The sequence below is a fragment of the Eretmochelys imbricata genome, chromosome 11 (assembly GCF_965152235.1).
Source record: "Eretmochelys imbricata isolate rEreImb1 chromosome 11, rEreImb1.hap1, whole genome shotgun sequence".
Lineage (NCBI taxonomy): Eukaryota > Metazoa > Chordata > Testudines > Cheloniidae > Eretmochelys > Eretmochelys imbricata.
In genome coordinates this window covers 56,730,418-56,746,597 of record NC_135582.1, presented here as the reverse complement: position 1 = coordinate 56,746,597, position 16,180 = coordinate 56,730,418, and the positions used below count along the sequence as shown (strand labels likewise).

Sequence of the window (16,180 nt, the reverse complement as noted above, 5' to 3'; positions counted from 1 at the left end):
GGTGTATCTCATCATAATTCCTTCAGCACCTACTGTATCTGAAATCTGTAACTAGAAATTCATAATAAAATGTTTTACCTGTAGCTTTTTAATAGGAGCAGGATTGGGCCATATCTAAAGAGTTGTGTACAGTCTTTCAACATTTATATTAAACTTCAGTAGAGTATGTGATGTGGTACACAGTTTAGTTCACGATATTACACAGCACTCTTTTAATGCAGGACACTTACATATGAACTGTTTTTTCCCTTAATTGTAACTGCTAGTATTTGTGAAGCTCACAATGATTACAAGTATTCACATTTAGGTGTGAGATTCTGTGATGTACCTTCAAGAGGCACAGCACAGAACTCAGTGCTGGCGGTGTGTGCTGTGTGATGGTCGCTCTAAGTCTTCTTTTGAGCACTCCCAGTCATCTGTAGGGGATGGAGCAGGCCCTGGCATAATTTAGACAGCCCGGGGAGCCTTTCTCAGTTTCAGCAATCTCCTGAGGCAGCCCCATGGCCTGCATTGCTTCTTGGAATCTCAGTAGCACAGTATGCTCTGGCCCTGCCCTGGCATACCCCCTTAATACCAGGGCTTGCAGGTTTCTCCCCTGGCCAGATATGAGGTTTTTAGGGCCCCTTACCCCACATAAAAGAGTCGGAGTAGGAGTGAGGCTCTCGCCTGAGGTTTTTAACTGAACCAAACTATACTTTTATTGTAAATAATTTTTGTTTTCCTATTTTAGGTTGTAACTCTGAAACTTCAGGAATATCCTGCTTTGTCCAATCTTGTAATTTATGTACCAGCTATTAATGGCAATAAGGTAACAAAGATGAGACTTAAAAACGCTTTATTCAGCATCTGTTCAAGATAACTGAATACTATATTTGGTCATTATTGGTTGCAAGGAAAATGTATTAAATATCGAGAGTTGCACTAAATATCTTTTACATAGTTCTGTCCTACAGTATGTGATTCAGAGGTAGATTTTTCAACTAATTTAACATCTAGTCTACTGAAAGTAGCTATAATTCCTAGCATGATAATATTGTAGAGCAGTGATTTTTTTGAACTGCTGCTTGCTTGTGGTTCTAGCTCTCCTCCTCCTGTTCATCTGCTTATTTTTAAGACAGATCAATATACATGAATACTATTCTAGTACTATATTTTCATGTAAGCAGCTGCAGTAGCTGTGACAAGGATGTTCTGTGATTGAGAATGTAAGAGTAGTGGTTTGTATAATCATGAATAAGAAGGGAGATTGTTTCATAGAGAGACCATCTTTCTTTTAACTTATAGCTTGAAAACAGCTTGAAAACCACTTTTATAAAGGAAAGTGAGAAATACTGGTTTTCAGGTGAGGTGAGAGAATAGTTTTAAATGAACTAAATGTATTTTATAGATTGTGCACCAGATTCTCAGCTCAGCTCAGTCCATTTGTGCTGCTCCAGGAGCATAAAGGATAGCTAAAGCTGACATAATTGGCCAGCTAAATATTCTTCTTGTGTGTGGGAATCCTTGAGGGGCACAGCCAGCCATGTATAACTCTCTTGTGCCCCGAGTAGGAGGCACTGACTTAGAGATACAAGCGCTTTGGCCATGCTGCAACACATTGCAGCTGGGTGAAAATCAGATCAAGCTAGTCTAAAGCTGTTCTGGCTTGTGCTAGTGGCTGAACCAACGGCTGGCCAGCCACTGTAAGTGAACCATGGAAACATGACTTGCAGCAACCTTCGAACATTGTCATCTGCCTGGGGTTCTGAAGGGAGTATGGCCAGACTTAATGCTCTAGCTTTATGTTCATTTCCGATCTATGCAATAAAATAATATGTCTATGTTGCAGTTTACTTTGGACTGTGAATTCTTTCAAGAGGATTCCCGAACAGTACAACTTCCTGTAACACATCTTTTTTCTTTTGGTAGGTATAATGCACTGCTCTTGCAAAACTTGAAAACTGCATTTGTTGGCATATTTTGAGTAATAAATCTGGCCTTAAAATAACTCCAAAGATCAATCTTTTAGTAAGTTTAAAGATAATTTCCTATTAAGCAAGCCTTATTTCACCCTCTTACTATTAGGAATTTCATAAATACTTTATATGTACACCTGATATACAATATCTCAACTTCCAAGAAAAACCTTAGATGTAGTGAACTTTTCAAGCAAATCAGTCTCTAGTCCTTTACTTTTCTAGATTTACTAATTGGAAATAATATAGGGTTGTCATTTCTACAGGGCTTTCTTCAAGCAAAATTGTATTCAGTTCAGCTGGTCTAATTTACAATGTACAGCTCCAACACTTTTGCCAGGTAAAAATACTGAATTAAACAAAATTGATATTAACTAACTAGTTCCTTTGGAAATGCAAGTGAATAAATGTTTCTTGGGTTTGTTTGTTTTGTTTTGTTTTTAGATATACCAAGCTTTTAAAATCTACATTGAGAGCCACTGCAACCCACACAAAGGTAAATTTAATGTTTTCCTGAAGTGCACATGAATGGTTGCAGTAAAATGTACAATAGAAAAAAAGCTGTCAAAAATATATCTGCCTCCCAGCTCTCTCATGTTCCATACTGTAATGTGATTGCTATCAAGTTCTTAACTTTTTATGTAATTTTTTTGCTGTGAAAGTTGCCAGACTGAGAGCTCTGGAGACTGAAATCCTCTGTTCTATCCAACGAACAGATAAAATATTGGCAGTGTCTGTACAAGCTTCTCAACCCTGCCAGTGTGCTTCACCTCTCTTTCTAGAAAGACCATTTGTAAAGGTGAGGGAGTAGTCTGGTCTCCTTAATCATTCCATCCTCGGTGTCTCTGCAAAGAGAGATGCCGCTTATATTAGTCGGCTTTTGTTAGGTTGACACTGTCTGTGAGGATCTGGACTATGAGTTCTAAAGTCCTTGTGTGGCAAGGGCTTTCAATTGCTATTGACTAGAGTAAAATCTGAATTGTTGACTTAGGGATGAGACGCTCTGTGGCTTATTACTGCTTTCCTGAACTATTTGGACCCTTCAGTATAGAAGATTTTTATGGATTTTAAAAATGAACCCAAATCATCTTTGCGCAGGTCTTGATCTGTTTACACACTTCTTTTAAACAAAAACTGGACAAAATCCTGTTGTGAATACATGTTTCAAATAAAAAATCTATAATCTATATCACTGTGTATATGGGAGAGTGGATCTAAATAAAAATAATTAGCAAGGATTTATCTAGGTTCCTGAAGGAACCATGCACCATGGAAGATCTTGCCAGGACTAGAGACCGGGCCCTATCATATGCCCGACTCTGGAAAAACCTATGGCTGTGGCAGAAGGACACAAAAAGAAGATCTAGGCACAGCGGGGTGCCTGTTAAGCTTTCCTACTCTGCTTATTGGAGGATAGTTGACACATTTCACTCTTAACGGTCATATATATATATATATATATATATATATATATATAAAAATCTATTTATCTTTCACACGCGCACACACGCGTGCACTATTCCAAACTATACTGTCAACCAAATATGAATTCTCAATATATTATTATATGGCTTTCAATTTAGATTTCTTTCCAAACAGTTTGATATACAGTGGAGTTGCATCTTACATGGGAATTAGGTTCTAAAGTCAGCGCGTAAGGTGAAAATCACGTATAGTCAAAATTACCCTTGAAAATCCCTTAAATCGCCTGTAAAGTACAGTATACTGTACATGGTTTTGTGTATACAACCCTGTACAGTAATATGTATACTGTATACAGTAATGTACAATAAATAATAAAGAGTACATATGCAAAATATAATTTTACAGTACTTTATTTTTAATTACAGGGGGTAATTACAGGGGGTTGTCAGGGCTTTATGTCGATCCAGGAGATGGAGGTGACAGAGAGCTTGGGTGACGGAGAGCGAGTCGTAGATGAAGTGGTTGGCTCTGGTTCAGCTCGAGAAGTTGATTGCGTAGGCTCATCTGCTGCTGGTTTTTTTCCTTGAAAAACATGGTGATCGGCAACTGTTGCTGTTGTCTCTTGAGCTGCTCAAACATTTCTTGATACGGTCTCGAATCATCCGTAATACTACGTGTGATTTTGAGGCTTCGTTCCATAAAGGGATTGTATTCAGAAATTAAATCATTCAAGTGTTTCGCTGCTTGGAACACTTCAGCAAATTTATGAAGATTCCAACTTGCTGGCTCTTCCTGTTCATGGTGGTCGTCATCATCTTTGTCTTCTGTAGATGATTTTATCAGTTCCTCTAACTCTTCGTTAGTCAATGTTTCTCTGTGGCTCTCAATTAATTCTTCAATTTCTTCCTCAAGGATGTCGACGAAGCCATCACCACCCACTTGGCTGGCCACCTGAACAATGAGTTTCACTTCTTTGTCAATGGTCGGAAAACCCTTAAAATCATTCACACATTCTTTCCATAGGTTTTGCCAACATGCATTGACTGTTTCAGGCTTGATTGCATCCATTGCCTGTTTAATATAAGTGATGCAATCGGAGATGTTGAAGCACTTCCAGCATTCCATCACATTAAGATTGGGATCAGCATCCATAGCGCTACATATGCGTGAGAATGTAAGCCTCGTGTACGTGGCCTTGAAACAGTGAATCTTGGTTGAGAGGTTGGAGGATGGAGGTGGTATTGGGGGGGAGAAAGACGACTTCAATGGCTTTATGTGGAAACCGGAGTGTGCAGGGTGGCCAGGAGCATTGTCTCTGATCAGCAACACTTTAAAGTCAAGTCCTTTCTCTTCGAGCTACTGCTTGACCTACGGAATGAAACACTTGGAGAACCAATCCAGAAATAATGCTGCTGTCACCCAAGCCTTTTTATTTGATTGCCAGAACACAGGCAGGAGATTTTTGTTCTTGCCTTTTAGGGCATGGGGATTTGCAGCTCTATAGAGCAAGCCTGACTTTATTAAATGCCCAGCCGCATTGCCTCACAACAACACAGTCACACGGGTCTTTAGCTGCTTTGAAGCCAGGAGCTTGTCTTTCTGATTTCGAAATGTAAGTGCAGTTTGGCATTTTTTTCCAGCAGAGCCCAGTCTCATCAGCATTAAAAACTTGTTCCGGAAGATAGCCCTTTTCTTCTATGATTTTCTTTAATTGTTCGGGGTAGGCTTTTGCTGCCTCTTCATTGGCAGATGCAGCTTTACCAGTAGTCTGCACGTTTTTGAGGTTGAAGCGGTTCCTAAAACTGTTAAGCCAACCTTGGCTGGCTTTGAATTCCTTCTCACCAGAAGGCTGTTCCTCTTCGGCGGGAGGTTTGAACAGTGCATAGAGGCTAAGAGTCTTTTCTCACAACGTGTTGCCTTCAATAGGCACACATTTACGGTTCATGTCTTCCAGCCATAAGTTTAATGCCTTTTCAGCGTTCATTAAAGTCTTATCATGCACCTGGCTCATCACCGTAGCAGTTATTGGAGTGCTTGATGCTATGGCTTGACGAATTTCTCTTTCTCGAATCTTGATGGCACAGATGCTAGATTGGTTGCGGCCATATTTACGCGCCACATTGGAGACCGACATACCATCTCTCAATAAGTCCAACACAGCCAGTTTTCCTCCAACGTTGCAACAGATGGCTGTTTCTTTGGTTGAGCGCCAGATGAAGTAGTTGGCTTGCGTTTAGGGGCTATGTTGTATGAAAAATATGTATCTTTAAACACAAATCACACTCAGTGCGGCAAGATGCTCACACTGTGAGAGGCATGCAGGAACTAAGACCAACTGAGGGAACAGCAGATTCATGTCTCCCATCTCATGTTCACTCTGAGGCATACGCTCATTGAGTGGAATGGTGGGTGGAATCGCCCGCACTATTTACAGGTATCTTGTTGGTTTTTTTTTGCCAAGCGCATATAGTTGAATTTGCATAAGTTAAATGTGCGTATGATGCGACTCACCTGTAGTCTATATTCTCCATTTAATCTTGTTTTTCAGAGTATCAGTAGTGAGTTTTAAAAGTGCAAATTGTAACAGTTGTTGCAGATATTTGAAATATAGAAATAATCCAATAGTCATGTTATTAATTGCGTTGACCTGTGAATGAACTACAGTAATTTTAATCTCATACAATAATGTTTCATAATTCATTTTTACTTCGATTCCTTTCTAGGAAGGAAAACGAGTGTTTACAGACTCCATGTACCATGGTCACATGAAGACTCAATAACTGTCTCTAAGTAAGGTGTTTTGAGATTCTGTTTTTTCTTGCTATCTTTCAAAGTAGAGTTTACATTCCAGACACGGTAAAAGAGTAATCGTTCTGGAATTAGATTTCTCTCTGTCTGAGACGTTTGGGCTGCCTCTCTCTTCCTCTAAATACCAGAGATAGTTCAGACCTGTCCGTGAGATTCAGGGGTTTGGCTGCACCTCTTGCGTCAGATTCCCTAAGTCCACCAATGAAGACAGATGAGTAGTTCAGCACTCTCCCCTTATACATAGCAAATTTTTGCTTGTAAAGCTGACTTAGGGGGAGCAACAAGCAAAATCTTTACTCCTCTCCCTTAAGGGACCAACGTTTCCAGTGCTGTTATTTCTCTGTATGTGCTCCGTCCTCTCCCATCAGTGTAGACAGGACCTGCAGCAATCTGAAGTTCAAGAGATGCTATATCTGTGCAGGAAGACATCCCAGAAGCCGTAGAAGGGATGCTGACCTTCACTTTGCAGGGGTGGGGACTTGGGAGTCTGGACAGCTTGTTATGGTGTATCTGGATTTCTGCTCTCTCACGCTCTCTCTCTCTTTGTCCTCTGGCATTGATCAGTTAGTCCTCTTCAGCCCTTGGGACTCAGCAAACTGGACCCTCCTCACTGATTGACAGCTCTTCAGTAGTAAATCTAAAATGTCCCACAGTCTTGGTTCTGAACCACTTCTAAAGGGAAAAGTTTCAAGGTTCAATTGCATGTGCTTTAAGTGGATAATTGAGTCATTTGGCATCTTACCAAATGACACAATTATCCACTTAAAGCACATGTAGTTCTCCTGCATATGCAATTTCATTCTCTCCTTCTGCCTAAGAGGAAGATCTGGGCTCTCTTGGACATTCTTCTCATTCCTTTCCAACTGTATTTCAGAGGATGAGGAGTGAGTACCAGGGCTCAGAACTCTGAGATAAAGCCTAAAACAGAACACCAGACAAGGAGGAGACTCATTTCCTAAAAATGAGCGCTGTCACAAATCCTCCAGAAGGAAAATCTGAACTAAAACGGTCAATACCCAGAGAGGAAAAAAGCCAGAAGAAAATTCAGTTCTTCATTTTCCACGATAACCCTGAGCCATAGAAACTTGAAAGGTTCCTTTCCCCTCCAAGATACTCTTTTAGTCCATGGAGATGAATGTGGTGAAGAGGAAGACCAAGCTTTAAGCCAGGGCAAATATCTTTCTAGGGTGTGAGGGCAAGCCACGTGAAGGGGAGAGCAGATGGACAACATAGAATTGTCCCTGACCCAAGTAGTATTTCAGCTGAAATCCTGGGAGCTAGGCCTCTTGTTTCCATAAAGTTTGCTTCTTGGTTGCGGTCACATTGGCAAGAAGAGTCTCAGAAATTTTGTTCTTGAAGGGCACAAGCCTTACTGCATTTTCCTTAAGGACAAATGAGGGTGGGGGTTGAGTGTCTGAGTCATTCCTTCCGTATCATAGGAATTCATTCTTCCTTCATTTTTACCTGAAGCCTTAGGGCCCTAAAGGAGCAGCGTGGCACACAGTAGATACGTGAAGCTCTGTTTAAAATATACGTGAGTAGAACTGATCAGTTCTGGAAAATGTCATTGGTGTTCTTTTACCACCAGCCTACATACCTGGTCTTGGAGGAATCCAAATTCTCCATAACTAAGTGGATCAAGTGCTGTATCATAGCATAACAGAAGCCAGAAGGGATGAGAGCCCACAGAAAATGTGCCATGGGGTGGCATCCTGAATAGAAAAGATGACAGCCATCACAAAGGAAATCTTTAAGCAGCTATCTGGTCAACACCCTTTAAAGCACTACACAGAAGCACCCTTTGGAAGTATGTTTCTAGCAGTGCTTCCAAATTAGATTAATATTACTCATTTTTAGAAATAGAAAAAACTTTTCCCCCCTGTATTTCTCCCTATTAACTATTCCTTTAGGTATCTTTCTGATGGCTTCTTCAGGGCCCATGTATGTAGTTAACACAACTGAATAAGATATTTCTGTTAGATTATATTTACCATAGTAAAAAGAATTTAGGTCTAGAGATTCTTTGCTGCGTCAAAGTTCTACTTGGTGTAATCGGGGACAGGCATCAGAGTTGATTATGACCTGGGAGGTTCTTTAACCTATGCTAGCTGCCAACTGGGGTGTAGCATGCACCTCTGTACCCTGACAGACTCCATGTCCCATGGCTATGTGGAGGAGGTTGCATAGAAGCTTGTTACCCGGGCTGTCGGTCCCTGGGGGCTCCTCCATGCCACAGGAATTCTCAACAGGGAAAAAAAGGGCCACGTTCCCTCTTTGTGCTGCTAGAGGTGAACAAAAGGGACAGAGCGGGGCAAGCATCTACGTCTAGTGTATCCAGGGAGGTTTGGAAGTACATAGGGGGTAATAGCAGAAAAGACATGAACAAGTTTGAACTGCCTCCAGTATTTGCAGGAGGAGAAGTGCAGCCAATTATTTCAGACTGGGGAAGTCAGTCCCTGAACATCAGGTGTAAGAGTCCATTTATTTATCTGACATGCACAATGGTAATGCTTATGGGGCTTTGAAGAAATATTCTTTCATTGATTCTTTCATTCTTACATATAAAACAAGCTCCAAAATTCATACTGTATTTAATGGTTAGCAATAACCTAATGACAATTATACTCTTAGGCAAGTACATTTTTAAAATAGTATCTACAATTTATTCTAATGGCTCTCATAAATAACCAGCTGCTCTGGCCAACATCAAGAGCTTGTTGGGTTTGAGGTTAGAACATAAAATGGGTTTGAAATAGGATTAATTGTAATACATTGCAGGTTACAGTTAGATTTAATGTTTTGAAAATAGTCTTCCCTGTTCATTTCAGAGCTCTGAAGATTCTCATTTTCCCTTTTTTCCCCACATATTCATCCTCCTCAGCTCTTGAAGGCTCAAGCCCCAATCGACAGTTTACTTGCTGAGGACAGGATTGAATTTTTTGAGTCAAACTGAGCCCATCACTTACGTAGCTTGCTTAGGAGTGTTCTGAGGCCTCCTCCCCTAGGGGATTGAGCTTGAAGTCTTCCTTTAATACCCTGGCCCATGACAGCTCAGAGAAAAAGAGACTTGGATTGATGTTCTTCATGATCGTATAAATACTCACCACTATGCCATCAGGCTGGTCTTTGCTGTGATGCTTTTCTATGTTGCTAGTGTTTTGCAGCCACTTGTATTGAACACGCTAAAATATGTCTGTTTCTTTTGATTATAACTAGAGCATTTACTAATCGTTGTCATTTCAGAGTTCCATCTTTTACTGAGATTTCTGCAAAACTGCACATTGCACAACCTGAAAATGACAGCACTGTTGCAGTATTAAATATTTATTCATCTGTAGATTGTCAATATGAAGTAAGTAACAGGATTTATTTTCTTTAGCATATATAATTCGTCTCTCTATCTGCACATTTTGAGGAATTAACAATTAATGTTATTTTCTTCCTCATCAAATCTAAAGGTGTTTAATATTCTCAATCACTTTTTATTTACGTAGTGCAATTAAAAGTAGTTTGGAGCAGGTGAAGGGCTATTGAAAGCTGGGCTGATGTCTTCAAACAAATAAAACCCTTTAAAATATTACTTGAGCTTTCCCTGGGTGAGGGTGATATGATGTACATTTCAGCTATCGATCTGCTGCTGATACAGAGGATTTCTTTTTCTTTCAGAAAGCCAAAATGTGAAATATAGTGTTAATTTTCTATTTTTTGTGCTTAGCATTATTCAAAAGGTTCATCAGTTGACAGTAATGTACAACAAAATATTAAAGTTCTTTTTAATGTGTGTGTTCAATTAGGTCACCATCAAGACCTCATTCTCACAAGTTCTTGGGCAAGTAAGGAAACCCTTTTAATGTTTAATTTTGTTTTGTGTATCACTAGAATAAGTCTGTGGTTAGCCCTCTTGGTTAATGCCAAACATAAATGAAAACACATGTGACATTCTTGAGTACTGTGTCTTGATTGAAGAAAGTCTTTCCTGTATCTGAGAAAATTTATGTGGACTATAAAAGCAATATTTCAAAAGAGTGATGTGTGGAACCCGAAGTTCTGCCAAAAATAGTGTTTGGGTATTTTTTTTCTTTTAAATGTGTATATGCTATTTTAAAAAGAGCTGTTTTGCTATGCCCTTCTTGGATTCTCTCAAGATAGAGTGTGCGTGTGACTGTAAGATACCATCCAATGTTAGATTAAAGTACTTTTACTCTGCAAGACAACATACCAGGATAGATGTTGCCCTAAATTTTTAAAGAATTATAAAAAGTATTCTAGCTTTCCTCAGATCTGTGTAGATTTTTTTTTTGTATGGATGGGTTCTAACATATTTTACACTGATTCTGTCATGGCAAGTTGTACTAAAAACGAACACTTTAAATTTTTAATAATAGTTAATGGTTAATAATAGAATTGGTAATTTGATTAGCTGTGACTACAAGGTTTTTCAACAAGCTAAATTGAACCAGTTAGCGTGCAGTATATAAACTGTTCATATATCAGTAAGAACTGTGACATGTTACACTTAACACACTTTTTACTATTAACAATGTGTTTTTAGCACTAGCTTGGGTCATTTTCCTTCTTCCTCCATCCCACTTAACACCCAGCTTTATAACATTAGTAGGCAAAGATACAACAAATGATAAACATTAAGGGCTTGTCTCTACTGCATTGCCAGCTTGAGCTATAACTCAAGTTTTTCTCTCACTCCCTGACTCCCATTTATGCACAAAAATCTTTAGGTGAAGTTAAGTGGTGTTTTAAACTTGAGTTAGTTAACATCAGAATCTTGTCTATGCTAAAGTTCCCACTGTTAGACTTCAAATGGTGATAGCGACTGTGGGAGACTTTATAAGGAAGAGGCTAATGTAGATGAGGTTAAAATGTAGACTAGCAGCCAAACCTTTCTGAAGCTTCCAGAGGTGTTTGTACTTGAGTCAGGCACAATGCCTTCAGGAGCACCTGTTGGGACAGTGCACCTGTGCAGGACCCAGCGATGGGCTGTGTCTTAATAGCATAACGGAGCACTGAACAAAAAAAATCTTGCACTACAGATCACTGGCACTTGCTAATGATGGACTTCCCATGTAAGCAGAAATTCATCAGCTCCAAGTGAGGGGTAAGACTCAATTGTGCCAGTCCTCGATCACATATTTAGACTTATACCTCTGAAAAGGGTGCTGCTGTGGGTGTTGTTCACCTTGCCTCCAGGTATTTATTTTGTTCCATTTCAGACATGGAAATGTTGCTTGGTGGTGAACATAGCTTATTCTAATGGCAAAAAATCCTCTAATTAGAGTCGTCATCTGTTTCTTTGGCAGACTTTGCAGTACAGGAAGGATGCATTTCCATGCTAGAATCAGTAGAAATAGACAGGCCATCTGAAGCTTCATAGTACCAAAGTACTGGTAACTAGGAATGCTGTTCGCAAGCATCTCCGAAATGTATACATCAGTCTAAAATATTTCCACTTTTCTAGCCTCCCAGAAGGCGTCTCTATGTTACAGTGTACATTTAAAAAAATTATTAGCTTGCATTTTATGACATCAGTTACACAGATTTGGCAAAATAAAACAGATTTGTGTCATGAAATACTGGTTTATTGAATAGTTAAATGTTGTCTGTGAGTTAGACTCTCCTGTTATCCTAGTTTTTTTACTAAATTCTGATTCTGTTAATGAAAAAGGAATAAAATGTTCACTAAATAGTCAGAACTGTCAGTTTTGCTCACAGTTGTTTCCTCTCTGTCACTTGTTATGAGTATTTTTACGTTTCTATACCAATTCTAACTAATCTAAAACTGTGATTTGAAAAGCTCTTTGGCTACAAACTTACTGGCATTGCAGACAAGTGATTATCTCAAACTGATTTCTAAGTTTTGTTGTTAAATATATTGGATTTCATCAGTGAAACATGATTCAGATGCAACGTTATTCCTTCCACACTTATCCTGACTGCAAAATCAGAAATACATGTTATTTGGTATTTTATTTCTAAAACCAAACACAATCAGGTGGCAGTTCAGGAGTATGGTTCGTGGATATTTATCAAGTATAACTTTTATTGCTAATGGGAGTTACTGATGCATACACATCAAGGGGAGAGCAGAACCTGAACCTCATGAAAACAGTTTCACTCTTGTTCCATGAGGTAACTCACGTTAATCTTTTAATCCTTTTTGGCGTGCTCAAGTTAACTGTATAACATCCTTGTTTTCTAGGTAATAAGGTTTCATGGTGGTTCCCTTCCTGTGTATGTTATTTCTAATATGCTTCTTGCATATGGAGGACAGTTAAACGCCTTAATTTCAACAGGTAACATTGTGTAAAAAGATTGGTTAGCCACACTTTTTTTTTTTTTTGGTATAGTAATCATATTTTCATACATTATGAATTTAGAAACCACCATATTAATATTCTCCTCATAGAGAAACATCACTGTAGTTTTTCTTGTGGTTTACGATCATATTAATCTTCTTTTACGAGTTGGGCCATGATATCAAACAAACAAAAAGGAGCACAGTGTTTTTCCCCATTAGTGTCCTCCTCTAGCGACATTCTGCTCGTGTCAGAAGTTTAAGGAAAAAAAAATAGTTATGGGGTAGAACTTATTTTGAAAGAATTAAAAATAAACTGAAATGTGTGCAGGAAACTGGTAATCTCTTGTCACTAAAAGCATATTTATTCAAGATCAAGTGATGTTCGTATCTCTTAAAAACTTTTTTATCGTGTCTGTCTATCTAAAACTGTTGTCCCAGGCCATCTGTTTCTGAGCAATCAACTGATTGATAAGGATTTTGAACAAGAGCCTTGCTATTGTACAGTAATAGTCTTAGTATGTTATCATTCTTATTTTCACTTTTGAAGCTTTGTGTTTAATTTCACTTTCTGGTTTTGAGCTTTTGTTTAGAACCTTGTGGCAAGGTATGAATTGTGTCTTTATCATTTTTTTTCTAGGCCAATGTTCAGATTTTGTTCTTGCACTGGCTAGAGCAGCCAAACCCTACAAAGTGGACCCTATTGTGAATGTTGTTAAATTTCTATTGGGGTAGGTTATTTTCTGTTACTTGTTTTAATTTTGTGTAGCAGTTTCCAAAGTGTAGAAGTTTTATTTATACATTTTTTTAAAAAACAAAGTAGTATTCTTTTATTTTCTTTGTGATCCTTTGCCATGTGATATTGATCTGATTAAAAGGTTGTAGAGTCAGGAATAATTATGTGTATTTTGTTGAAACAGTGACCAGAAAAGACAACTAATATTTCTTTCATATTTTGGCAGGTTTAACTGGTTTAAAGATATATGGAATGTATTGTTTTTGCCAGAGTTGGATGCTGTTTTACTGAATAAGCAGGATATGTGGGACCCCCTTGTGTCCCTGATTCTATTTCTTTTTGGGACAGGAATTGCCTACTGGGGTGGCATACTCTTCTCTTCATCTCTAAGGCTCTTTTCTTCATTGTGGTTATCTTTGACAAGGTAAAACAGCATAATACTTATCTTTCTTTCGATGACTGTAACGATAATAAGTAAATCAGAGAAACCTAACAGTTGTAAGATTGGGAATACTTGGGTGGATGAGATCCTACAATACAGTTACAATAAACTCCTTTTTATTGATCATCAGGATTTGCCAACACCAAATACAAGCAATATAAAGCAATATAAAGGGCCGGATTGTGGCCTGTAGTACACCCCCAGGTAATGGGACATTAAGGTGCCCTCTTTCTTGCGCTGGCTACCTATATTGCCTTTTTGATTTGTGTCAAGGTTCCTCCCCCACTCTGAACTCTAGGGTACAGATGTGGGGACCTGCATGAAAACCTCCTAAGCTTACTTTTACCAGCTTAGGTTAAAACTTCCCCAAGATACAAATTAATTTTATCCTTTGTCCTTGGAATATCCACTGCCACCACCAGACTTTAACTGGGTTTACTGGGAAACGTAGTTTGGACACGTCTTTCCCCCCAAAATCCTCCCAACCCTTGCACCCCACTTCCTGGGAAAGGTTTGGTAAAAATCCTCACCAATTTGCATAGGTGACCACAGACCCAAACCCTTGGATCTGAGAACAATGAAAAAGCATTCAGTTTTCTTACAAGAAGACTTTTTTAATAGAAGTAAAGAAATCACCTCTGTAAAATCAGGATGGTAGATACCTTACAGAGTAATTAGATTCAAAACATAGAGAATCCCTCTAGGCAAAATCTTAAGTTACAAAAAGGACACACAGACAGGAATAGTCATTCTATTCAGCACAGTTCTTTTCTCAGCCATTCAGACATAGAAATTAATTTAGTGTTTTAGCTCCAGAAACTCAATCTCTCTACTCTCTGAGCAAAGAGCAGATCCACCAGATGAGCCTTTTCTACACATTTGTACTTTTGACATTCCATCAATTAGGTGGCAATAATACATATAGTGCACACACAATCTGTCACATTTCAACCGAGATACTCTTATCGCTGCTGAAAGCGCATAGAATTTAGCTTAAGTGATAAAGCTGTAAGTTTTCAGTTTGAGGATATTTTTATTAAAATCCTGCTTTGGATAGATTTCTCTTATAGGTGCCCAATTCTTGTTCTGTCTTGACTGAACAACATGACTGCATGCTAACTCTGAGAACACTCAGGGTAGGGTAAAGAAATTTAATACCCATGCTCCACAGTTTGCACTGGCTGCCAGTAAATCAATAGATTTCATTCAGAGTTTTGCTGATATTTATTTATTTATTTTTTAAAGCCTGGAGGAGTCTAGTCCTGAGGTTTGTGAATAACTATATCTTTCCATGAATCCCTAGAAGGCAACTGAGAGTGGCTGCGTTGTCCTCAGTGTCTATACTTAAGTGGTGTGCTAAGGCCAGGAGCAGGGGATTGGTATGTCGTGGCCCTTCTGTAGAATTCTTTCTTAAGTAGTGTCAGCCAGGGTCCCTGTGTAGCTGTTTTCAGTATTTGGATCTAAACCTTTTCATTTGGAGCAGTCCATATTTTACAGACTCCTTTCCTTTTTAGATTATAATTTTTGCCCACATGGAGTTGAATGGGTGGTTTCTAGACCACTAGGACCAATGTTATTTTAATGGATGTTTTGAAACAAGTCTGATGTCTTGGATGACTCTAATGGGTGCATTATGGCACAAAGTAAAAATGATAAATGTCCCTTTGGTCAGAGTGCAGCTACTTGGAGAAAAGTGTAGAAGCCCTATCATCTTAATCCTCCAACACAGCCATCCAATCCATGATCTCTAGCTGTCTTGGCTCCTCCTGTTTGAAATTCCTGTCCGTTTGGGCATCTTTCCTCCACTCCCCCAATAGACTTCAGATGCTGTTCGGGTTCCTCCTCTGTCTCTTCCAGAATACAAACCTGTTTGCACATTGTGAATACTATATCTGTCCTCCTGATCTGAATCCATACTGCACATCTTCCATGTCAGACTACCTTGGTTCAATTGGAAAACTTTGTCAGTTGATGTTTCTTCCATTCAGTCATGTCCTTGTCTCATGTTTAAGTCTTACATAATAGAATGTCTGTCTCATTTATTTATTTATTTATTTTTAAGAACTAACCTGTTTGCTGTCTTTCTGATCATTGCTAACATTTAAGTTGTTGAATTCTTTCCTTTTTTCACCCATTCTGTGCCTCAGTTCCACTTAGACCAAACATTTTTCTTATTAGGAAATAACAGCATGAGTCCTAACTTCAGCTGGTATCTCAAAGTTCAAGATGACCTGTTGATATCTAGCATCTTCTTTTGATCCTCAGAAAACCATTGTGCTGCTTCACCAACATCCAGTTTTACCAGTTAGCACAATGTGTTCAGTTGTACATCATTTCACACCTCTTAGTCAGCCCAGATAGCTTTTGTTTCTATTTTCAGTTTCTGTTCTAAAGTTACTATTCTGAAATATTTTTAGCATCAGAATGCCCATTGTATTGCCACACAGAACTTTTCATTCCACATACTTTTCATTAGGATTTTTGTTTTTCCACTCAGTCATTTT

At 38.7% G+C, this 16,180-nt stretch overlaps 1 protein-coding gene across 1 annotated transcript in view; it reads left to right on the top strand.

Annotated features, from left to right (window-relative positions):
* Positions 1 to 16,180, top strand: part of PGAP1 (post-GPI attachment to proteins inositol deacylase 1) — a 63,881-nt gene that overhangs the window by 35,689 nt on the left and 12,012 nt on the right. The window contains exons 13-22 of the mRNA XM_077830498.1: positions 731 to 808; positions 1,829 to 1,904; positions 2,222 to 2,295; positions 2,400 to 2,451; positions 6,104 to 6,170; positions 9,432 to 9,540; positions 9,983 to 10,021; positions 12,403 to 12,496; positions 13,139 to 13,229; positions 13,461 to 13,658. Of these exons, the coding sequence (XP_077686624.1) occupies positions 731 to 808; positions 1,829 to 1,904; positions 2,222 to 2,295; positions 2,400 to 2,451; positions 6,104 to 6,170; positions 9,432 to 9,540; positions 9,983 to 10,021; positions 12,403 to 12,496; positions 13,139 to 13,229; positions 13,461 to 13,658 (878 nt within the window). The remainder of the gene's footprint in view (positions 1 to 730; positions 809 to 1,828; positions 1,905 to 2,221; positions 2,296 to 2,399; positions 2,452 to 6,103; positions 6,171 to 9,431; positions 9,541 to 9,982; positions 10,022 to 12,402; positions 12,497 to 13,138; positions 13,230 to 13,460; positions 13,659 to 16,180) is intronic.